This window comes from Mus caroli, unplaced genomic scaffold (assembly GCF_978045245.1).
Source record: "Mus caroli unplaced genomic scaffold, Mus_caroli_1 scaffold_10, whole genome shotgun sequence".
In the NCBI taxonomy this organism is placed as follows: Eukaryota; Metazoa; Chordata; class Mammalia; order Rodentia; family Muridae; genus Mus; species Mus caroli.
Genome location: NW_028227265.1, coordinates 104,123,049 through 104,147,908, shown reverse-complemented (window position 1 = coordinate 104,147,908; position 24,860 = coordinate 104,123,049). Strand labels below are relative to the sequence as shown.

At 48.4% G+C, this 24,860-nt stretch overlaps 2 protein-coding genes across 4 annotated transcripts in view; both read right to left on the bottom strand.

The window, feature by feature from the left end:
* The window catches only part of Hgsnat (heparan-alpha-glucosaminide N-acetyltransferase), a 31,086-nt gene extending 26,548 nt beyond the window's left edge, over positions 1-4,538 (bottom strand). The window contains exons 1-2 of the mRNA XM_021170698.3: positions 4,316-4,538; positions 721-836 (exon numbers count right to left, since the gene is read on the bottom strand). Coding sequence (XP_021026357.1) covers positions 721-836; positions 4,316-4,502 — 303 coding nt within the window. The 5' untranslated portion in view covers positions 4,503-4,538. The remainder of the gene's footprint in view (positions 1-720; positions 837-4,315) is intronic.
* Positions 4,539-10,315: 5,777 nt separating this feature from the next.
* Pomk (protein O-mannose kinase) lies at positions 10,316-23,652 on the bottom strand. 3 transcript variants are annotated; one of them, XM_021170007.2, is made up of 6 exons: positions 23,601-23,652; positions 19,132-19,223; positions 16,415-16,551; positions 15,129-15,415; positions 12,415-12,523; positions 10,316-12,342 (listed from the first exon to the last, which is right to left on the bottom strand). In XM_021170007.2, exons 4-6 carry the CDS (start codon positions 15,405-15,407, stop codon positions 11,753-11,755), a joined length of 978 nt encoding a protein of 325 aa, XP_021025666.1. In that variant the 5' UTR covers positions 15,408-15,415; positions 16,415-16,551; positions 19,132-19,223; positions 23,601-23,652; the 3' UTR covers positions 10,316-11,752. The 3 variants fall into 3 exon arrangements, with proteins under 3 accessions (XP_021025666.1, XP_021025664.1, XP_085700177.1); XM_021170005.2 differs by having other exon boundaries at positions 10,316-12,523; XM_085844051.1 differs by lacking the exons at positions 19,132-19,223; positions 23,601-23,652 and adding an exon at positions 18,647-19,113 and having other exon boundaries at positions 10,316-12,523.
* Positions 23,653-24,860: the final 1,208 nt, after the last annotated feature.

Below are 24,860 nucleotides of genomic sequence, written 5' to 3'. Positions count from 1 at the left end.
TTCCTTCATACTTTAAAAAACTTAAAAGTGGGAGCTGGAGAGAGGGCTCAGCCCTTAAGAGCACTGACTGCTCTTCCAGAGGTCCTGAGTTCAATTCCCAGCAGCCACATGGTGGCTCACAACCATCTGTAATGGGATCCGATGGCCTCTTCTGGTGTGTCTGAAGGCAGTGACGTTGTACTCACATACATAAAATAAAGAAATTTATTTTAAAAAAAAACCTTAAAAGTGCAGTTATTCTGATAAAACTTACCTAACTTATATTAGGTACGGAACAAGGTATTTGTACTGATTATTCACAGGGTTACTTTCCAGTCTACCACTAAATCTAGCATTCTATTGTTTTTGTTTTTTGTTTTTGAGATAGGGTTTCTCTGTGTAGCTCTGGCTTTCCTAGAACCTTCTTTGTAGACCAGGCTGGCCTCAAACTCGCAAAGATCCACCTGGCTCTGCCTCCCGAGTGCTGGGTTATATATAGGCATGCGGCACCAGAGCCGGCAAAAAATAAATAAATAAATAAAAAATAAAAATAAAAGGATAAGAGACATCCTTATGGATGGCCAAACATTCTCCCTTGACCACATTCTATCTAGTTTTATTATGAACTGTTTCCTTGCCTGTAGCTGTGAAGGGAACAAAAAATGGCTTAGGTCTGAGAACATTCAAAGAATGTGTCCGACAAGCCTGGGGCAAATGCTGAGGACGCATACAATTACGTACTTGGTAACAGTAGTCAGATTTCCAGTATACAGTCAGGCTTGTTCCCAAGAGTTCATTGTGAATAAGCAGCAAAGCCTGATCCATCTTCAGCTCCACGTTCCTTTTTTCATCTAAATCTGACAAGGATCAGAAAGAAAAAAAGTTACAAAACCAGAACAGCTTGAAGGGTGTCAGAGACGAAGAAGAGGATGGCTGCACAGCGTCACTCCACAGCACCTACACTCAGAGCAGGGGCAACACCCCATGTGCGCAGATGTCGCGTGTGCAAGGACAAATGCATGTGCCCCTTTGCACGGATGGCTCAGCTACACCTGAGGATTCCATCAGCATCACCCACATGCAGTGTGTGTGAGGACTCCGTGAGGCAGTCACGGTCATTGAACTGAGTAGTCGCCACACAATCAGGATGTCTAAGCTAGGTTATTTTCTGTTTTGCAGAAGTACAAAGCTCACAGCGGTTTTTGTTGTTGTTGTTGTTGTTGTTTTGTTCGCCCATGTCCACAGCTATTCAGTGAACTCACTGACCTGAACCAAGAGTCTGTAATTCCCTCGTCTAGACGTCACCACCTTAGTTATTAGCTCTGCCCCAGCGGCTTGTTAGAAATGCAGGCTGCAGCTCTATGTCTCCAAGGAGGGCAACAAGAGACATCAAAGGCCGCTGCTCTTCCAGAGGACACTAGTTTGACTCTCAGCACCCACATGAAACTCACAACCATCTACAAGTGCAGTTCCAGGAGAGCTTATATCCTCCTCTGGCCTCTGCAGGCACCAGGCACGCACAGGGTGCGGAGGCATACATGCAGGCAAAACCCCACGCGCCTTAAGTAAAATAAAGAAACACAAGATGCAGATATGTATGGAAACGCTAACGGGCAATATCATCCGTGAATTCCAACCCAGTGGAATATTAAGACCAAAATCCAACCATGGCGCCCAACCTGACCACCAGCACTTAACACACAGCAAACAGCACTGGAGCATGACCGCACACTCTTGGACTACGTGATCTAGGAACAGTCCAGCCTGCACCTACAGCTCTCCCAGAAGCACAACTATGACGAGATCATCTGCCCCCAGTGCTACACTCACCAGTTGCATGCTGCAGCCACAACAGCAGCCTCCAACCCAAGGCCACGCAAAGCCAAGAGCAGCTGCCAGACCTAACAGTGCAACCAAGTCCCACTTACACTGAGTGGAAGAAAAACCTAAATACAGACTGCAGCCCTCCCGAGTCACACGTGCAGGTGGGCGAGACTCCTGGGCCATTCTGCCTTGTAAAAGTTTGAGACCTCTTGCACCCCACCATTCTGGTGGAAGATTATGAATCTCCTTGCTTTAATGGCACATTTGAAAGGCATATGACATGTATGACAAGACTGAGGGCACAAAAACTCCCTGCTCCAGCATTCAATCAAGAGGTACTTGCTTGATGACATCATTAAGGTGGCACAAAGATAGCACTCACTTAGGACTGGGGTGTCTCCTCTCACCACATAGACTCCAGGGACTCAACTCAAGCAGAGTTAGGCTTGACAACATATTTACATTACACACACACACACACACACACACAGCATTTAAGAATGAACTTCTGGGGCTGGAGAGCTGGCTCAGCAGTTAAGAGCACCAACTGCTCTTCCAGAGGTCCTGAGTTCAAATCTCGGCAACCACATGGTGGCTCCCAACCATCTGTAATGGGATCTGATGCCCTCTTCTGGTGTGGCTGATGATAGTGTACTCCTATACACAAAATAAATAAAACTTTAAAAAAAAAAGTTGTCTTTAAACAAAAGAATGAACTTCTGGGAGCAAATATTTTGTCCCCAAAATAGCTTTTCAAAAATGTTAATGCCATCTCAAAAGTACTATGAAATTCCAGTCCTTTTCGGTGGGGCTGGTGTATGACATCCGCAGAGACCATAGACTCGTAGCTGGTAAGGATGACTGTCTTACTGTGTGCCATTTTTCCCCCCCTCCTGTGGGGACTTCTCTGCACTGCAGTGATTGGCCTTGAATTGTTGGGTTCAAGATATCCTCCTGCCTCAGTCTCCCAAGTAGCTGATGCTCCAGGCAGGCACCACTGTGTGCACTAGAGAGACCAACCAACTTGTTTTAGGTCCCGACCTGCTGGGAGGTAGGTAGAAGTGGAGTTCAGTCAGGGGCAGTAGTTAACTCCTAGGTTATCACACTCCAGAAAGGAAGCAAGCGTATCTGCTCTGTCCCTCCAGCTTCCATCAGCCCTTGGATTTCTCCCTCATCTTTCAGCTAGATAAACAGAAAACAGCACTTCGAACATGCCCTCCCAAAGCTCAGCACAGCCATTTACATATCCTGTGAGTTTTGGAATATTCATTTAACGGCTTTCCTAAACCCAGGTATTCTTAGGGGTTTTGTTTGCTTGTTTATTTGTTTGATCTGTCATAATTTTCTTTTTCATTTCTCCTGTTAATTTTTTAAAATGTGTTTGGGCGCCTGGCCTGCATGTATGTATGTATGCATACCACATGAGTGCCTGGTACCCAAAGAAGCATCAGAACCCCTAGAACTTGAGTCATATGTGGTTGTGCCCTGACATGGGTGCTGGGAACTGAACTCAGGTGATATCAAAGGGCAGCCAATTCTCTTAAGCCGGAGATATCTCTCCAGGCTACCTCCCGTTCATTCTTGACATTCTTCCTATTCCAGTGAGAGTAACTCCCTGTGCGGCTACTCTTTACCCTATACAACAGCATCCTTTCCTGGACAGAATGGCTGGATTTCTACTTCTTAGTCTTTAGTAGTATGTTTTACGCTTAGATTTGCCATGTGGGTTTTAGACTCAGAAAGAGCTTGACATTATTACTATATTATTTGGGAGCATGTAGAGTCCCTCAGGCCTGGCTGAACGTCAGAATTGCCCCCAGGAAGCTTCAAATAAGAGCAGCAGTGAAAAGTTCAAACACCCTGGCCAGACCCCAAACTCAGCAGGATTTCCTTTTAACGCTCTCCTCCCAAGGACGGGTTGTAATTGCAAATTGTAACTCACACCGTTCTTCGTGCTTTTTGCATTGTTTCAATGTTTTTTTTTTTAAGTTTGGAAGCTGGAGGGGTTTCCAACACAGGCACCACATTCCAATTCCTATACAGAAAAGAGGATGAGATGGAGAGGAAAAAGGCAGGTGACACACCTTGCCAGGTGACAGGCCCTATCCCAAACAATGCATAAAGGTAAGGGGTGGGGGTTTGGGGTAGAAGTGGGTGTTCACTTGCCTCCGTCCTCGACCCAAACTATCCTCTCCATAGGAGTTTGTGAAATGGAGTTGCGGGACCCTACGGACCTTCAGACCCAAGTCAAGAGAAGTCCCAGAATTCCTATTTTTTCACCCTTTCCCCTGGTGAATTCGGAGACGGACAGAGCACCCAGCCCCAAGGTCCTACAACTGAACCTGGGAAGCCAGACCCGGGTCGCGGTTCCCGAGACGCCGGCACTGCGGTCCACCCCAGCGTGGACCGGGCGCGACGCTCAAGTCCTGCGCCCCGCGGGCCGTGGGGGGAGGTCCGGGACAGGCCCACGCACGGTCCCCGCTGCCCCGAGCCCGTGGGGCCGCTCGCTCACCTGGCTCCGCCCGGCGGCCGGGGGCCAGCAGCGTGGCGCTCAGCACCGACCCGGCCAGCAGCAGCGCTGCCAGCGCCGGGCCCGCGCCCATGCCTCCCACAGCCTCTCTCCGGGAGCCGCGCTCTGTCCCCGCAGCCGAGCTGCGCTCCTCTGCCCGGCGCCTGCGCGAGCTCGACCCGCCCGTCATCGCCCGCTCCCGTGGCGTCACCGCTCCTGTCCCGCAGGGGACGGCGGGGAGAGGGCGGGGCCGCCCCTTCCTAGGCACGCCCCGCGGAAGCTTCCTAAGCCCCGCCCAGCTGGGAAAGCATGCGTCCAGCTAGTGTCCACCATAGAGGGCAGCCAGGCTGTTTTCTACCCTCTGCACAGGGTTTCTGTCCCATCGGGAGAAAACCGCAAAAGAGTGGTCTTTGCTTTCCCAGTCATCCACTCCCTCAACGTCCTAAATTCTTGCATCTTAGCCTTTCAATGTACAGATACGTGGTACTCACCTTCTAGGAGAGTCCTTAGTAGTAAAAATGACTACAGAGCTTCCCCCTTACACGCACAAACTCTGGGCGTTCACTACCTAGAGTGAATGATACACCCCTTAAAAGGTCTCCTGTTTCTGGCCTTGCACAGGTTGCTGCCAGTCTGTGAGAGTTTAAGCTGTCCAGGGATGAGGACTGTATAAACCACACTGCTGTCTGTATTCCGGGAGAAACCATCGCACGCGAAAGAGGGCAGGCATGATGTTTGTAATAAAATTGTAATTGCAAAATCGTGTGGGCAATCTGAATGGCCGCCAACGAGACAGCATCGCGCCATGCAGCAGTGGAAATGAACAGCAGACCTTCCCATTTCCACGTGTGAGAGGCTTCCATAGGAAACTGGTTGCACTTAGCTTTGTAATGAGTTTATTAACGTTTTTAGATGGACTCATTTACAAATTCAATTATGCAAAGAAACATACCAGCAACCTCATTCAAAGAATCACATTCTTTTGTTACTAAACACAACAGTGGTCAAAATTATAAAGTATAGCCTGGATCCCAAGATTTAATGGAAAAAAGAAAAAAACAAAACAAAACACCCTGTGCTGAAAAGTTTCAGGTTCCAATGTCACTGAATCCGATACTGAACATGTTTCTTAATATTTCTTTGTAATGGACCCCCAGACTGTAGCACAACTGCCTTAGTGAAAGACCCATTCAGGTTCTATAATCAGCATATACAATGTAGCGCCCACCAAAACTAAAACAAAGGCCGAATCCATCAAAATCCATAGTTCTGGGAAAGTCTCTAAAGATAATAAGCTTGGTTTTGGCTTCTGGCTAATTGTTCTCTTTAACTAGAGTATTGCAACACAGGGTATAGTTTTGTGCTTAAGAGTTCACTAGCCAGCTAATAAGGACTTCCTATTGGCTTAGACCCATGTCCAAGCAGTCTTCTCTGGTGGACTCCCCCACAATATGTGTTAGAAATATGATCTGGGTCACAAAGAAAGAGACCATCACTGCACCCAAGAGTCTGGACAAGGCAAACTACTTTCCTCTCGATCAAGGGTGTGCTCTGTGTGTCATACTCAAATACAGCGAGATAGAAATTAATCTGGTTTTTATTATAACTCAGGGAGTGGCTGGAGCCCGATTTCACAATCTTATCCAGTTAGCTAGTCTGAAAAAGACTGGCCCACAGGAAATGAAGGAGGAAGAGGAAAGATCTTGCTGGACTCAGGAAAAAAGAGTCACTGCTCCAGGCTGTTAAATTCCTAAAATAAGTGCAGTGGGCCTTTATGTAATCCAAAGGGTTTACTGGGTAGGGAGGATTAAAACATTCTCATAAAAGTCTTACAAGGTAGGGGAGATTAAAAAAATTTTTTAATTCCCTGTCCTAAACATGTTTTGCATTGATAGAAAAGATTCATATTTGATATTTCTTACAAATGGAAAGATAAATGCTATATTCAAGTAATGGTTAGGAGGGAGAGAGCAAAATGTCATGCCAGTGTCCTGGCGGGCTCCAACTGGCAGCATCCTTGTTAGGCTGGGTAGTAAAGAGGTATACGGGCACACCCTGCATCATTCTAACATGCTTCATTTGAACTACTTGATAATTCTAGAGTCCCAATACAAAGGCAGTATGACTGATGTCAACCTGGAAGGTCACGGTGCCAATTATTTGACAGAGGCTAACTGGTGCTAAGACGCAAGGATTTGATGGGCCCTAAACTCCAGGCTGCTCCAGCACACGGTAAGTGTCTCTGTACTACTGCCTCTGGTGTTACCGCCTCAGACACAAGAAAGGCTTCTCTCAAGTGGATTCTTCTTGCTCACCGTGCAGAGCAGCCAGAGTTGTGGCTGTCTCCCCTCCGAAGAATCAAGAAGCAACTGAGAGCCTTTCAAGAGTGACCAAAGAAAGAAAGGACAGAGATGAGAAGACAGAACAGAGAGCTTTATTTTTTTTTAATTTTTTTTAAAGGTTTATTTATTATTATACATAAGTACACTGTAGCTGTCTTCAAACACACCAGAAGAGGGAGTCAGATCTCATTATGGGTGGTTGTGAGCCACCATGTGGTTGCTGGGATTTGAACTCAGGACCTTTGGAAGAACAGTCAGTGCTCTTAACCGCTGAGCCATCTCACCAGCCCAACAGAGAGTTTTAAACGGATAAAAAGTTTTAAGAAACCAGAGTGAAAAAAAATCTGCAGGCCCTGGATGCCAGCAAAGTCTAAGACAGCATTGAGGATTTCAGGGCCAAGAGTTCTAGTTCCCGTGCTGAGAGCTCTCATACTAACCTCTGGAGGGATTGCTGGTAGGGTTAAGAGTGCTGTACCTGAGGACTGTATCATGGGAGGGGGAGGAGGGGGAGGAGGAGGGGGAGGAGGGGGAGGAGGGGGAGGAGGAGGAGGAGGGAGGAGGAGGAGGAGCCTATGGCTGCCTCCTGCTGCTCCTCCATGCTGCCCAAACACTGGGGGGAAATTAAAAGTGAGGTGATAGCATCCCTTGCAGAGCTCCCCCTGCCACAAACTCTGCCCAGAGAGAACAGAAGAGCTCTCAGCTTCTAGTGTGAAAGGAGGGAAGGGAGGTGGGTTACACAGCAGAGCTCAGGAGGCAGCTCCCAGTGAGGGACTGTAGGAAGGTGTTACTACTCACAAGTGTGGCTGAACAGGAGGAAACTGACAGGTGTCATAAATAATGACCGTGAGAATGTGCATCTCCTGGGACACAAACTACCAGAAGGTACACTTGGGGCCCCAAATCTCAGCGAGACCAAGTAGGATGCAGACGGGCTGAGTGTGTCAGGCCTACCCATTCGTCACAAGATCTCTGAAGCAATCATTGCTTGGGTTCCCAAGAAAGCTCTGGGCATCACCTTCAAGACATCAGTGACCATCTCAAGGGGCTGAGCTTGTCTCTGATATCAACCCATAAATTGGAGGAACTGTCATTAAGTGCCAGTAGAATTCTGCAGCAAAGGGTCTCAGAAGAGCTGCCGTAGACCCCCAATTTCCAAATCACTGTGGTAGACCACACAGGGCTCTATGGAGCTCTTAAGAACATCACTCATGGGGGCTGGAGAGATGGCTCAGCAGTTAAGAGCACTGGTGACTTTTTCAGAAGATACAGGTTTGAAACCCAGGACCCACATGGTTCTCACAACTGTCTGTAACCCCAGTTCTAGGGGTTCCCACATCCTCCTCTTGCCTCCGCAGTACTGCACACAAATGATACACAGACATACACGCAGGCGAAACACTCTCATACATAAAATAAATAACAGAAAAAGAACTCATGTATTAAGAGTTAAGAATACTTCCCGCTCTTCAGATCCAGGTTCGGTTCCTAGCACCCACATCAGGTGGCTCACAACCACCTGTAACTCTAGTTTCGGGGAATCCTAAGAAAGTGTGATTGTCTGTTTTCTCTCCCTTCTATAACTGAACTAATTATAAAACAGATTTTTTTTTTTGATAGGGATTTTAAACAACCACGCCAAGACATCTGGAGCATTTCCAATGCCTTCACAGAAGCACGTGAAGGAACAGCAGACCACACATTTCAGCAGTTACAGCAACATCATTAGTCACGTTTCACTCCTGGTGGATCCTTTTTTTTTTTTTTCCTTCCATTTTTTGCTAAGCGCAGGTCTTTGTTAAGAGGAAGAGAGGACCGTAAGTGAACATGACGTCTATGGAGTAGGACAAGGAATTAGGTTTCAGTATTTTACATTCTTGTTTGTATTTAGGGTCTACGGACTTTGAGCTTCAGGATCGTTGCATTGTAAATGTCTCCGAGGTTGGCTTATACACACAGCAGTGGATGATGGGAAAAGATGCACTCCACGAGCTTGAGCCGATAGCCAGAGATGCGAATTACTGAGTTATCTATTTTTTTTTTTTTTTTTTTTTTGGTTTTTCGAGACAGGGTTTCTCTGTGTAGCCCTGGCTGTCCTGGACCTCACTTTGTAGACCAGGCTGGCCTCGAACTCAGAAATCCACCTGCCTCTGCCTCCCGAGTGCTGGGATTAAAGGCGTGCGCCACCACGCCCGGCGAGTTATCTATTTTTGTAACCACCCATCGACTCTTTGTTTCTTGTGCCAATAGGAACCGCACACGGAACCTAGAATGTAAAACCTGCACTCTGGTCTTGCCGGTACCCTTCTCATTAATGGCAGCGTAGGAGAAATTCCTGCCTGAAACTCACCCCAGGGTTGGCGCTGAACCAGCTTCTGCATTTTAACTTTGTAATGCAGCCCACAGCTGGCCTGAGGAGGGCGCTGTGGTTGGTGCCAATGTCCAAAAGGTAGGAGTTCCTCGGAGGGTTCTGATTGGCTGCCTCCCACTGACTTGTATTGCCTTTGCTTACAGACAGCAAGAGGACGTATAAAGGCTCGATTTAAGAGCCATTAACTCGGCCGGGTGGTGGCGGCGCACGCCTTTAATCCCAGCACTTGAGAGGCAGAGGCAGGCGGATTTCTGAGTTTGACCAGACACAGCCGTGTGGTTTATCTTTGAAGGTTTTCCCTTTGAGTACAAGTCAATAGTGAGTCCTGCCGGAGTTTTGTAAAAATCTCCCGCTGTGTACACTCAGCACGTTTCATCACTTCCAGTAGTCAATTCCTCTTCCCCTTCACACACACTTACCTTCCCGTTTCTATGTTTTTAGCGCTGGGTGTTCCCAATACAATTACACAACATGTTGTCCTCCGTGAGTGGCTTCTTTCACACAGTGTTTTCAAGGCGAACTATAGCATGCATGCACCAGCATGTCATTCTTTAAGGCTGAACAATTCCATTAAATGGATACACGTATACTTTATTATTGACCAACATTTGGGTTATTCTTCACCTTTTGTCTATTCTGAGTAACTGTGCCACCAGTGTTAACGGATAATGTGAACAAGTTTTTGATCCTCCTGGGTTTATCCTTGGAAGGACTAACTGCAGGGGCTTGTGAGGAACTGCCTGACGGTTTTCCAAACATGCTTTTGCATTGTTAAGTTCCCACAAGCAACATAGCAAGGGTTCCAATAACTCCATGCCCTTGTCAACACGTGCTAATGCCTTTGAGCTGATGGGTTTGGGGGAGTTTTTGTAAACCCCGAGTGAACGGGGTCATGTGTGCTTCAAGGAGGCAATTCGTCTCAGATGGTGATTCTAAGAGGAGGGGGAAGAGGAGGAGGGAAGAAGAGAAAGAAGAGGAAGAGGGAGGAGGAGGAAGGGGAGAAAAGGAGGGAGAGGAAGAGAAGAAAGGAGGAAGGAGAAGAAAGGAGGAGGAGGGAGAGGACAAGGAAGAGGAGGGGATGATGATGAGAAGGAGGAACAGCAGCAGCAGCAGCAGCAGCACAGGAAACCTGTTACAAATTCATGAACTTCATTCTAGATCTGTGCAGCTAGAGACTCTGAGGTGGGCCTGGATCTGTGACTCAAGGAGAAGACAAGAGGCACCTTATGAGTGACCATTAATACATGTCAGATTTCTCATGTCTCCCAAATAAGGATGCCAGCACCACAGGGAGACCTTTTTGGTTTTTTTATTGGGGTGTGGGGGTAGACAGGGTCACGGTATATAGCCCAGGATAACCCTGAACTCCTGGTTCCTCCTGTCTCCCAGGTGCTGGGATTACAGGTGGGTACCATTATTCCTGGCTCCACAGTGTTTTAAAGTGTTCAGGCATGCAAGCCCAGAGCAGACTTTGTACTTTCCAGTACAGAGGGACACTGGATAGAAATATTCACACAGAAACTCCAGGTCAGCAGGAATTTCAAAGCACCATTCAAGACAGGTAAGAAAGTTCCTTCAACTTGCTGTTCAAAAAATCTCTAGACATTCACAATCTCAAGAGCATGCTATCATGGTGCACTTTGGTTTCTTAAAACAAAAACAAAACACAGGTAAGAATGTTTTTGTTTTAATCCCAGGTGTGGGATGCCAGGCTGCTTCAGACTGTCCACAGCAGCTGACTATGATTTGCCTCAGGCTCTAGCAGGGGTGTAGTTTTGCCAGCAGCCGACAGTTTCTGTGAGTGTGTGATGATTGGAATTTCTGGGGACTTTTCAGAGGTACATAAGTGCTAGGGCCCCCGAGAGGCGGGGTGGGTTGTTTGTTGTTTGCTTTTGTCGCTGTTTGTGAAGTGGTCATGGGTGAAGAAGAAACAAGAAGAAACGAGATATCCTGGCAGCAAAGATCATTGCTCCAAGGAACTCGACACCCCCAATCAGCAAGAAGTCGTCTAACAATAACAGTGCCCACTTTCCTTTCTCTCTCATCTCTCCTATCTAGTGTTAGGGGGTGGAAAGGGAAGAAATAGGGTAGAAGAAAGAAGAAGCCACAAAGTAGCTAACGACCATGCACACTTGGCTCAGTGACAGGAGTCAGCACAAACGCTTCATAAAAAAATCATCTCCGGTACTGACAATGACCTCACTGACAAGAAAGGGGCACACTTCTGGCATCTGGGATTTTCTTTGTGCACATGCCATGAGTCAGATCCAAGGCTTTGCACACAACTAGGCAAGTGCCCTGCCACGGAGTTAAAACATCCCCAGCTTCCAACAGGGCTTTCTGAATGAGAAGAAATTGTCTCTGGGGAACTAGTGGGTTGTTTTTTTCCCCCCACTGAAAGATTTCTGTTTCCTACTAGTCTATAAAAAGTTACCAGGGCAGGCAGCATGTCTTCAAGGTCACCGTTTGATCACTCCCTTGAAACTATGCAGATCCAGAATCCTCTGCATCTTCACCAGGGAGCATCCTGAAGCCAAGCTTTCTCGCTTGGCAGCTTCTGTCCAGGCTGCCAGGAGAGCAGAACACTCAAACGTGCAGGCAGACGTAGAGGACGCCTACGTGGTTGAACAGCCAGGGTCAACATCCATCCATGCAAAGCTCTTCCATCATCAAGAGCGGAACAGCTGGGATGCCATTCAGTCGTCAAGCATGTCACTCGATGGCTCATTTTTACAGCATTTCTTTCGTCTGCGACATCACAGTGTCTCGGAGTGAATGGAAAACCCTCTGGTAAGCGTCTAGCACGTTCTGAGCAGTGGGTCTTTCTGCTGGGATCTGGCTCTTGCACGCCTTATGGATATCAAACAAATGGAATCTAACCATATCACTCCCTTCCACATGGCCCAAGAGGAAACTGGAGACATCTGGAATCTTCCAGATGTCAACCTTCTCATTGTAGGAAGGCATGAGATCGTCTTGGAAGGGCGTGTCTTCTCCGTAGGGCCACAGCTGCTCTGGAGCCACGAAATCCCCATGGAGCTCTCTGTGGCCACACTTTATAAGTACCCCAGAGTCATGGTCTACCAGGGGCAGCGCGTCCAGGTCGTTTGCCACAATGCTGAAGTTACTTGTTAGCAGGTACTGAGACAATGTTTTGGGCAGGTCGTTAGAGTCACACATGACCCTCGTGCCCAGGGGGCTGTGATGCAGGTAGTTAATGATGCTGACGTACTCCATGGCCAGCTGCAGCCTGTGCTGCCAAGTGTTCACGTCTTGGTACTTTGAAAGGTTTAGTGTTTCTTCCAGGCTGCTCAAGGAACCTAAGGGGTGATATTCGGTGAGAATAGTGCCATCTTCCTCACAGTAGCCCACCAGCGTAACCACATGCTCACTCTGTAGAGACTTCAGCATCTGCAGCCCATGCAGGAAGTCCTCCTTCATCTCCAGCCTGGTGAGCCGGGAGAGAGCGACTTTGTGTTCCTTCCATTCAGACAGAAAGACCTGAAACAGGACCACAGAGAACATCATTCCTGGACTCTCTCCAAGGTGAGCTGAGAAACAAACACTTCCCAGGAGGCAGGTATAGTGCAGAAGACGTGGAAATGTCCCAGACCAGGCCAGGGCCTGCCGCCCCAGAGCTATAGACCAAAACACACACCACTCAGCAAGATGAACGGCTAACAGACAAGAAAGAAAGGAAGGAAGAGTTAAGGGGCAGATGAGATTCTTCCAAAGGCTGGAAGAACCCGAGAGCTATCGTGTACCATGGTGTATAGGAGTACAGCCTGCTCCTGGCTGACAGAAGAGGACTCAGGACAACCCCTGGGTGTATGGCTCAAGGTGGAAAGTGGTATCATACACTAAGAGGGCGAAGCAGGCCTCACAGCCTCAGAGAGGAGATTACCAAGAATTCCACACCAAGTCAGCTGTTGTGACACAAACTTGTAATCACCAAACTCAAGAAGTCGAGGCAGGAGGATGATGAATTTGAACAGTCTGGGTTATATAGTGAAACTCAACTTTAAAAAAGGACAACAAACAAGAGTTCCACACAGGACATACGGACATGTTCAGAGAACTCCAAATAGAGACATCAAATAAACAGTTGATTGTGTGGACCTAGGACTCAGGGACAGAGGCTAAAGGGAGTTTGTTAAATACATAAAAGCAACAGAGTTGGGTGGTGGCGACGGCGGCGGCACACACTTTTAAACCTAGCATTCAGGGGGGAGAGGCAGGTGGATCTTTGAATCCAAGGCCAGCCTGGTCTCCAGAGGGAGTTTCAGGACAGCCAGGGCTACACAGAGAAACCCTGTCCTGAAAAAACAAACAAACAAACAAAAACAAACAAACAAACTGATGCAGTAAAATTCAACTAGGTCTAGATGCTAGATTATATCTAGAGACACAGAAAGATGCTCTCTCAGTCTCACGAACACGGCTGTGTTCAGTCCAGACAGCTATGCATTGAGGGACAGGCCTGTCCTGTGTGGTATAAGGAGTCTGGCAACACTGCCACTGAATGCCAGTAACACTGAATGCCAGTAACAGCTCCACCGTCCAGGAGTGACAGCCACGAGTGTCTGCACACATTGCTATCTCCCTCCAAACTGCTGCGGGTTGAGACGAGGGAAGAGAAGTCAGGAAAGGACTGCCAACAGGAACGAGGGCTGCAGACGAGGAGCCTGTGGCCACTCCCAGAAAATCAGAGTCCAAGGGCAAGAAGCAACTGAATCCAGGCTTGCTGGCTGCGAGGACTAAGGAAGAGGAAGGCCTTCTTCAGCTTGTACTCAGCTGGTGAATCAATTAAAAGCAGCTTCCTGGCGTGTGGAAGTCACACAGGGGAAGGATGACAGTGACAAAGAGCCCAGGAGGTAGAGGGGGTTAACGGAGCTCTCCCGTGACAGAGACAGAGACAGAGGGTGGCAGCTGCGGAGGACTGGGCAGTCAAGACAACAGACTTCTTTCTGTGATGTGTGTTTATTCGTGCCCCACCGGGAATGAAGGGCGGGGTGAGAACCACTCTATAAGCCATGTGGGCAGGGAGCTGTGCAGACTGACAGCACAGGGAGAAGATGAGGATGCTCTCTGCGGAGCCCTCTGTCCTCCTAACTCAGAACACATAAGACCATTAGCTAAGGTAAAGGGTGAGTGTCTGAAAAGGTGTGTCCAGTCTCAGAGCAGGAGAGCATCACCGAGGCCTGCTGTGCTGGCCTGAAGGCTCAGAGCCCTCCCTAACTCTACACGCTGTCTACCCTGCTTGTGTTTTCTCCCAGAACTAGGAAACCTGGTAACTGAAGACAGTATATTCTACCACTAGGTACCACAATTTTTTTCTTTTTATTAACTTACAACCCTGGGATTTTCTTCCTGAAACCAACTGGAGTCCCGACCTACACCTAACAGCCACAGATAATAAACTCATGTAAAATAAATAAAATGTAATAAACAAATAAAATAAATAAACTGTGCTTCTGAAAATATGTATTTTTGGACAAGATCTCCTATAGCCCAGACTAGCCTTAAATTCCCCACATAGCCAAAACTGGCCTTGAAGCGAGCGTTCTTTTTTGGGGGGTGGTTTGAGACAGAGTTTCTCTGTGTAGCCCTGGCTGTCCTGGAACTCACTTTGTAGACCAGGCTGGCCTCAAAGTCTGAAATCCACCTGCCTCTGCCTTCCGAGTGCTGGGATTAAAGGCGTGCTCTACCACGCCCGGCTTTTTTTGGGGGGCGGGGGGCGAGCGTTCTTTTAACTGAACTACAATCCTGGCCTCTCTCCTAAAAGTATCATTTCCAGCCTCTCATAGGATAGTGCACTTACACACCTGGCACCCTTCCTCCAGATGGTTTAGCCCTCCCAGAGTTCCAGATCTGAGAACACTGGGCTCAAGAACCCACACACAGGGCCTTCGGCTCTCTCCTATTTGCTTTTAAGCCAGTGTTTCACTCTGCTGCCCTGGTTGGCCTCAAAGTCCTGCCACCAGCCATCTTGCCTGAGACACTCAGGTACAGCAACAGGTGCCATATCACTCTTCCAGAGATGCCGCTGCCCGCAGCATGCACCAGGACGCTCTTCCAGCCAATGGCACCAAGCAGGAATACTCACTCTCTTCACGGCTCCCTCCCCAACGCGCTTAAGCTGCCTGACTTCTGTCCTCAGCTCTTCACAGGACAACCAGTGCGAGCAGTTTCTCATCCGCCCTATTCTGAAGTAGCCTGGAGGACAGCGCCTAGAGTCTGCGGTGGATCGTCCAGGGGAGATGAAAAGGTGATCGAGGCAGAGGTAGAGCGCCACGTTCATAAGGGCCATGGCGAGCAGCAGCCCCACGCCCCGGGGGAGCTCTCTGTGCGTGAGACCATTCCTGGTTCCATGTTGCTGTCCCATGTCAGTCCCTACAACAGAAAAAGAGACAAGGAGTAGCAAGCACCATTGTCTGCTTGGATTTCCACGGAGGCACTCAGATGCCTCTGGCAGGTTGGAGGCGGCCACACCCACTCATGGGTTCAGTCAGCTTCGGGGTCACTTGCAGGCTTGTGTGATGAACCCGCAAATGTGAGCGACTCTTATAAACGTTATTCTTCATTACAGGCTAAAAGGAAGCTCACCCAGACCGGGTCTGGTCTTTTTCTGCCACACTCAATCGACAGCCTGAACGTTTAGTAAAACATAAGCAAAATATGTATTTGCCGGACTGGGATAGAATATAGACAAGGGTGTAGTATAGTAGGCAGACAGGGGCCTCCTGCAGCTAGCTGACATGTTAGGGTGCTCCTTGGAAGTTACCCAAAAGCCCCTGAACAAGCTGGTGATATAGCTGGGAGCTTCCAGCATGTGCAAGATCCTGGTCTCAAACCCTAATCCAGCAATAACAAGATAGTTACGCTCTCTTCTTTTGGGGCTCAGGGGATTGAATGCAGGGCCTCCGTTATGCTAGCACCCCGGCCCTGAGAGACAGAAGCAAAGGTGGCTCTTCTGCAGGTGCACAGGCGGCTCTCGGGTGGGGAAGATGGAGGTGTAGAGGCCCTGAGGGTGGGAAAGATCTCTAGCTGCAGAGACCCTGGCAATAATGGGGGGGGGGTATAACAGTTGACAAAGTTGTGGGTGGCAATCACCCTGACAAGATCTTCTGGAGAGATGACTCAGGAGACACTGGAAGTAGGGACCTAAAAAAATCCAGAATGGGGCCACTACAGGCCATCACGAAGGGGCCATGATGGAGGAACCATGATGGAGGGGCCTGGATGGAGGAGCCTAGATGGGGATAGGTCTGAGATACACCCTCAAACAAAGGATGCTTGTCCCTGGAGGTGCTGGAGAGAGATGTTCTAAGCTGACTCTCAAGCTGGGGACATGGGGACCCAGCATCAATAGTGACAAAAAAAAAAGGTTACCTTCAGCAGTTTCTTTTTTCTCCCAGCAGGGTTTCCATCCACATGCCTGTGTCCCTCAGTGACCTGCTTGGTTCAACATGGCAGCTCACAACCTCTATAACTCCAGTCCCAGGAGATCTGGTGGTGTCTTCTGGCCTCTGGAGATACCGCATTCACATAGCACACGGACACACGTGTAAGCAAAATACCCATAGATGAAGAATGAGAAACGGATTGTGGTAATGGTGGTGCACACTTTAAATCCCAGCACTTGGGAGGCAGAGGCAGGTGGATTTCTGAGTTCAAGGCCAGCCTGGTCTACAGAGTGAGTTCCAACACAGCCAGGGCTACACAGAGAAACCCTGTCTGAAAAAACAAACAAACAAACAAACAAACAAAACCCCAAACCAAAACCTAAACAAACCAAATTATATCTCAACTTAAAAGACTACTTCTCACCCATGGAAGGAGTTACAGAGACAAAGTTTGGAGCTGAGACAAAAGGATGGACCATCTAGAGACTGCCATATCCAGGGATCCATCCCATAATTATCCTCCAAATGCTGACACCATTGCACGCACTAGCAAGATTTTGCTGAAAGGACCCTGATATAGCTGTCTCTTGCAAGGCTATGTCGGGGCCTAGCAAACACAGAAGTGGATGCTCATAGTCAGCTATTGGATGGAACACAGGGCCCCCAATGGAGGAGTTAGAGAAAGTACCCAAGGAGCTAAAGGGAACTGCAACCCTATAGGTGGAACAACAATATGAACTAACCAGTACCCCGGAGCTCTTGTCTCTAGCTGCATATGAATCAGAAGATGGCCTAGTCGGCCATCACTGGAAAGAGAGGCCCATTGGACAAGCAAACTTTATATGCCCCAGTACAGGGGAACGCCAGGGCCAAAAAGTGGGAATGGGTGGGTAAGGGAGTGGGGGGGGAGGGTATGGGGGACTTTTGGGATAGCATTGGAAATGTAATTGAGGAAAATACATAATAAAAAAATACTAAAAAAAAAAAAAAGACTACTTCAACTCAACTTCAGGTCTTCTCCCCCAAATCTATTCCGCTACACATTTCACATCGGTAAATAAGGAATCTCTCCTTCCTCTTTCTAAGCCCAAGAGGACACGGGTGGTGTCGGCACAGCAGCGAGAGGAGACGCTAGAACTGACAGTTCACTGGCTTTCGCTTACACCACAGAACAGAACGCTGCGCTCATTCCTGCTGTGCTCAGGGTGCGCTCAGGAGACCCTGACTCTGCAATCACTTTGGTTTCTGTCAGAGAGGCCACCTGGAGGCCATCTCACCAGTTCACCCCACAGGCTGGGTCTGCCCAGCTAGCTCCAGCAGGTGACTCAGGTCATTTGTTCATCTTTCCACAGGGTCCGTACTCATCTTAATCCCCAGGCGGCTCCCTCAGGGCATCTTCAGGGAGCTGACAAGAGCTGTGACAACGGTGTCCACTCCTGGACTTGCCATTTCTCTTTCAGGATATATACTTTAAATGTCTTTACATATTTATTTATTTATAAATGTATTTATACACATATATTTAATAGAATTAATATATTTAAAAATGTTATGTTGATGATGATGATGGTGTGTAGGTAGGGTGAGCGCATGCTACAGTGAGCGTGGAGAGGTCAGAGGATAGCTGTGTGGGGCTGATTATCTCTTCCATCTTTAAGTGGGTTCTGAAGTGACAGGCCAGGTGGTGGTGGTGGCGCACGCCTTTAATCCCAGCACTTGGGAGGCAGAAGCAGGTGGATTTCTGAGTTCGAGGCCAGACTGGTCTACAGAGCGAGTTCCAGGACAGCCTGGGCTATACAGAGAAACCCTGTCTCGAAAAACAAAACAAACAAACAAACAAAAAAAGTGACAGGCTCACACACCAGGCACCTTTATCCACTGAGCCATCTCTCCAGCTCACTTTCATAATCCTTGGAGAGACCAGGTGTGCCTCAACTTAGACCTTAGGTCTAGGGGTTGTAATTGTTTTTTCTCTACAAAGTATCAAATGCTAAATAGGCTCAGGAGTCAATGTCAAAACCAAGTGACAACCACATGGGTGCTGTGAGGTGCAGAAAGGGGACAGGATGCCCTGGATCACCTGTCTGCCACTCAGCTCTGCTGTGGGGTGTCAGAGAAGCTGCTGCAGAGTGCAAAACCAAAGCTCTGCGTCTGTACTCTACTCAACGGATGCAAGACTCTTCGTCTGGTTTTCATGCAATCACAACGTAGCTCTTACCCATGGTTTACTGAGAGAAAAGTGGCCTGGATACAGCTCCCTGGTAAGTGCTTGCTTTGCTCCTGGTTTTTATAAAACCAAGCAGTCGATTGTAGCTGGCCAAACCTGGCATCAGATGGTAGGATTCCTTCGTGGGTGTTGCAGACTGAAGTCATCTCACCTCATGCCAGGTCTCTGGTAGCTCTGTGAATGCTCACAATCCCTAAGTTTACACTGTAGCCCACATCTTTCTCCCAACACTCCGTGGGCTCCATGTCTGAATACTCCCTGCCCCCTCCCCAGCACACCCCTTCTCTGGGGTTCTCACTCTTTCATTTGGATAGAATCCAGTCATCATTCACGGCACCGATCAGAGTGACTCTGTCCTTCCCTCCCTTGAGCCCAGAATCAGCCCAAGTCCTACATACTGTATCACCTGTCTCTAGCCTGTTCTCAGCTGTCCTTCCCTCACTCCACCCTTGTCACGTGCCACCAGCACCCCTTACCTGGCCTTCTACAGCCAAACCCTGCATGGTCTTTCTGTGTTCCAGTCCATTCTCCATGCAGCAGACAGGATCTTCCTTCTTTCACAAAATGCCTCAAAAGAAAAATACAAATAAAATTATAACCATCTATTCTGTCTTTGTTAATCTATACTTGTCCTGACTATTTTTCAAAAATATATAAATACACATATATGTATTTTTGAGGTGGCGTACTGGGGCCCCAACCCAGAATTGAAATGTACCCTGAAGCACCTCTGATGCCCTCCTCCCCAGCTGTCATTAGCCTCATGGTTGGTTCTCTGGTGTTCTCCAGTTGTGGATCTGGGAACTTGGGAGGACGAACAATTTCCTAGGTGCTCACATACTGATCAGAATCAAAGTGTGCTTTGAAAGTTCTCTAAGCAATCTGGATGAATGCTAAAACGAGGCCCTCTAGTGGACACCGTCGAACCCGCGTGTTCCTGAGATCACAAGTCTCTGTCCAACTTCTCAGGCATTGTGCTTCTTGCTGTAGACTGGAATTCTGCTGTGGGAGAACAGTCCAAGACTGTTGTGCGAGGGGAACTCTGGGAGCTTGTGAGAAGACTCAAGGAAACAACACAAGAGTCCTGTGACCTCGGTTTCTTAGAACTACAGAATCAGTCTTGGAATGTGTTCCCATGCTCCTCCCAGATGGAGCGGATGGGCGTGGATTTACTTCAGCTGCTGTTATCCACGCGCCTCCATGGAAGAATGTTGTCTGCCACATGCGGCTTGCCCTTGTGATTGGACACTTGGCCTAGATGACTCTCCTTAACCCTCAGAGTGTAAGTTGTCTGATGCTCTGAATAAAGATGGCTACGGGGAGAGAGTTTCGTCTGCCTCATTTTTAGGCCCTGTTCTCACAGGTTCACAACACCAGCTAGAACAGTGAACACTCTACAACTAATGTGTTTTAAAGCACAGCATAATTGTTGTTATAACTTCTTACATTTTATTTATTTGAATATGGGAAGATGACACCTGCTAAGGCATACATGTGGAGGTCAAAAAACAGCTTGTAGGAACCAGTTCTCTCCTACTATGTGGATCCTAAGGGTTGAACTCAGGTTACTGGGTTTGACAGCAAGCCCCAATCTCCACTGAGCCATTTTGCCAGCCCACCCACAATGTATTTTAGAGATGCATCTATTGTTCTTCATTAGTTGTGACTGACTCTAAGACCATTAGTGAAATAATTCCCACCCCCCTTGCCCCAGCCTCATTGTATAGAAAGACCAACCATATATACGTCTTGCCTCCCGTGTCTCCCAAGTGCTGGGATTATAAACATTCACAAACACCCAGGTGTGAAACACACAATTTGAACAATTTGAGCCACAGTCTTGGTCACAGAGCCTGATCCTTCCAAACCACAGATTTAATCCCACCCTCACATCCTCCTGGCCGGGAAATACAAGCATTCAATAGTCCCACTGCGTCCCGAGGAACACACACGTCTAAATGCGTTGTACTGGCTAGTTTTGTGTCAACTTGACACAGCTGGAGTTATCACAGAGAAAGGAGCTTCAGTTGAGGAAGTGCCTCCATGAGATCCAACTATAAGGCATTTTCTCAATTAGTGACCAAGGGGGAAAGGCCCCTTGTGAGTGGGACCATCTCTGGGCTGGTAGTCTTGGTTCTATAAGAGAGCAGGCTGAGCAAGCCAGGGGAAGCAAGCCAGTAAAGAACATTCCTCCATGGTCTCTGCATCAGCTCCTGCTCTCTGACCTGCTTGAGTTCCAGTCCTAACTTCTTTCAGTGATGAACAGCAATGTGGAAGTGTAAGCTGAATAAACCCTTTCCTCGCCAGCTGCTTCTTGGTCATGATGTTTGTGCAGGAATAGAAACACTGACTAAGACATGCGTGGATGAGTCCTGAGTGACTAGGGATGTAGATAGTCGTATATCTTGTGCTCAGCATATTCTACGATGCAGTGCCCTGGAGAATACCAACGGGAACATAACACTCCTGGAACCCAGTCTTGTCTGGCTTACCTCTCTAGACGCACGCATGCCTGCTATGGGCCATACTCCAGCCCCCACCTACTCCTAGGTGCTCAAAGAAACCCTTTAGGAGCTGTGTAGGCCTTTGCCTTCTAGATTCCGTGCTCCTAGATTCTACATTGCTGTCTCCTGTTCTGTTTGGTTTCCACTCTGCAGTGCCTCGCACAGCAGGGACTTGAATGCACCGACTAGCCGGTCACGCTGCACTTTTCTGTGTTTATGGTCTCTGGCACGCACACCCCCGCCTTCCTTGGGTTCCCTCAGCCCCCCCCCCAAGCGTCTCTTCTTCAGTTCTCTGTGGGATCTGCCTTGTAACGCCTCTCATCCACCCATTTCTTCTTGCACCTGGTGTAGCCACACCAACACCATGGTTACATCTTCCCAGTGTCAAGTCTCACCCTAACCTCCCCCTCATCTTACTTGGCCACTGGGTGAATGCAAGCTTCATGCAGCCTAGAGCTCATACCGTTTTAGGAAGGAAAGGATGCTCCCCAAGAAAACAACACAAGGCAGACTGGGCAGATGGCTCAGTTACGGGTAGTGAGGACCCCAGAATCCCAAAGAAGCCAGATGTACTGTAATCCCACTGATGGCGGATAGTCGAAAAGCTGCTGGACCAGCTAGCCGGACACATGGCGGGACACCACAAAGTGACACCGTCTCAAACAAGGCAGGATGCCAAGAGCAACACCCATGTTGCACTCTGACCTCCACATGTACGCCATGACACACGTGTGAAACACGCACATAGGCACACACACACTTTTGAATCCCCTTTCCAGGATTTTGCAAGGGATTTGTGGCAGCACACAGAAACTGTCTTTATTGGGGGCTGGAGAGATGGCTCAGCGGTTAAGAGCACTGGCTGCTCTTCCGAAGGTCCTGAGTTCAAATCCCAGCAACCACATGGTGGCTCACAACCATCCATAATGAGATCTGACGCCCTCTTGTGGTGTGTCTGAAACAGCTACAGTGTACTTACATATAATAATAAATAAATCTTAAAAAAAAAGCTGTCATTATAAATTCTCACCCACTACTCATACTCCAGTACCATATATGCATGTCCAGTCCCCTATGGTCCGGGTGAGTATCCTCCAAAGGCCCATTCATTAAAGACTTGGTCTCCAGCTGTTGGCACTATCAGACAGCAGCAGAACCCCGAGGAGGCGGTCTGCTACAAGGAAGCGTCTGTAAGTAACACGTGACCTCGAAGGAGATACTGGGCCCTCAGCCTGTGTCTCTGTGCTTCCAGGATGCCAGGAAGTAAGATGACCTCTCCCATCATGGTCTTCCCCTCTTCAATTTTCCCTTCCACCACTCTCTCCCGCCAGGACGTGCATAATGACCACAGGCCATAAGCAAAGAATCCCACGGCTGAGCCCAAGAAAATCCTTCCCCTTTAACAGCTGACCATAGCAAGAAAAGCCAGCATCACTGACAAAATGCTGCAGGAACCCAGAATTCATATTTTTAAATCTACTTATTTTATACACAGGAGTGTTCGCTTGCATGCACACTGTACAATATGTGCTATGTGTGCCTGGTGCCGAGGGAGGTCAGAATACAGTGCTGGATTCCCTGAAACGGAAATTATGGGCAGTGGGGAGCTATTAGGGAATTGAACCCAGGTCCTCTGCAAGAAGTGCTGTTAGCCACTAGCCATCTCTCCAGCCTTAGAATCCATACTATCAGATCTATGCGGAACCCTCCTTGCTGGGCAATCGATTAACACACCTGTTTCTTGTGGACCGCCCAGGCAGCCCAGAGCTTAAAGGAGTGAGTATGTGTGGTCGGCAGAGCGGGAACTTCCGGCACTGTTTAAACACCAAGGCTATTTGATAACGGTGAAAAAGGACCAGCGGCTGGCTGTATGTCGGCTGCTTAGGTTAGTCAAGGAAAATAAGTCAACTAAATGTTGACTTATGCCAATATGCAGAATATTTTACACAATTCGAGAAGGGGCTGGTGTCACCCAATTCAGACTAAATTTCATTTCCCGATAACTATTTAAATAGTCTGGATGTTATTTAGTTTGGACAGGCGAAGGTGGGGGGCGGGAGGCATCAAATTTACTAAAGGTCTAAAACTGGTTTTTAACAAAGAGGGGGAGAGAAAGCGAGAGCATGGCAGACAGCCTCCGCTCACATGGATCAATAGCAGCTCCCGGTGCATGGTACTAGGATACCATGGATACCGGGAGAGGGGTGCACAGTACGCACCCGGAGAGGGGTTGCGCGGTGAGCATCCAAAGGGAATGCATGGTGGACACCCGGAGAAAGGGTACACGGTAAGCACCGGAGGAGCCAGCACCAGTACCCGGTTTAGTTTTCATGATCCCCATGAGAGTATCTACTTTGGGATTGGGTCCGGGGGCTCAGGAGGGTCAGGCTTGGAAAGGCCCCGCAGAACCCTGTCCCGCTTCACTATGCCCCGGAGCCTACCTGGCGACCACCAAATCCGGCTCGCATTCCAGGACGCCTGCGCGGCCGGAAGCGGTTGGAGACGAGCGTGAGGCTGCCTCCTGGTGGCCGCCTCTTGCCTCACACTGGACGCCCGCGCCAGCGTAGGCATGGTCATCCATTCCCTGGTTTTCATTTCCTCTAGCCAAACTGGTGAAGGCCAGGCAGCAGCAGCAAGGTTGAGCCTGGGGCTGGGGACCTCAGAGGGGCTGCTTCCTGATCTACAGCTCTACACTCTCTGCAAAGCGGTGGCTGCCAAAGAGTGATCCTCAGAAAAGCAACACGAGCAAATCGCAGAGTGAGGCTCAGTGCACTGATAATGCCTCTGGCTTTGAAAACTATGTGACTTTGGAGCTTCGACCTGAGACGCAAAGCTGCACGTCACAGATTTCAGGGCCAAACCTCAAGTGATGTGAAGGCTGGAAGGTCTCAGCGTGTTACACTAGTATTAGTACTGGAAGTGAAATGGGAGGGGTAAGGTTGAGAAATGGAAAATCAGGCATATCATCTACTTCTAAACCGATTTATTTTCCAGATTTGAAATCAAGACATACAGTGTGTGGGTAAAAACAAAACCCATCAAAGTTTATTATCCAAACTCTAAGCATGCTAAAGAACCTGGAATCTTGATCTAGGAAGCACTAGAGGAACCAACAAAACTCCCCACAAAGAATCGCTGTAAGCAACTTTTGCTTCTCAGACTGACAAATGCGTTTGTGCATGTGTCACGGTGTGCTAGAGAACTCAAAGGCCAGGAGTGATAGACTTGCTGGTAATTGTGGTCCCCCAGATACCAGTGCTATATGAACTAAACTCAGGTACTGTGGCCCCCTACAGCATCATCACTTATTATAGCAAACTCTATATAACACACTTCCTGATTTTAGTCCTTTTGTAAAAGGTTGCTTTGGAATTTATTTTATGTGGATGGGTGTTCTGCATGCTTATATGTCTGAGCACCACGTGTGTGCAGTGCCCTCAGAGGGCCGAAGCAGAGGAGGTCTAATCCTCTAGAACTCAGTTACAGGTGGTTGTGAGCTGCCAAGTGGATGACTGGAACCCAGGTTCTCTGGAAGAGCAACCAATGCTCTTACGTACTGAGGGGGTCTCCCCAGCCCGTATCTGAGTCACTTTTAGTGTTTATTTCAGTGGCGTTCAATATATTCACATTACTTTACAACCATTACCTCCATCATCACCAGAAGTTTTAAAGCTTCACAAACTGAAACTATTCATTAAACA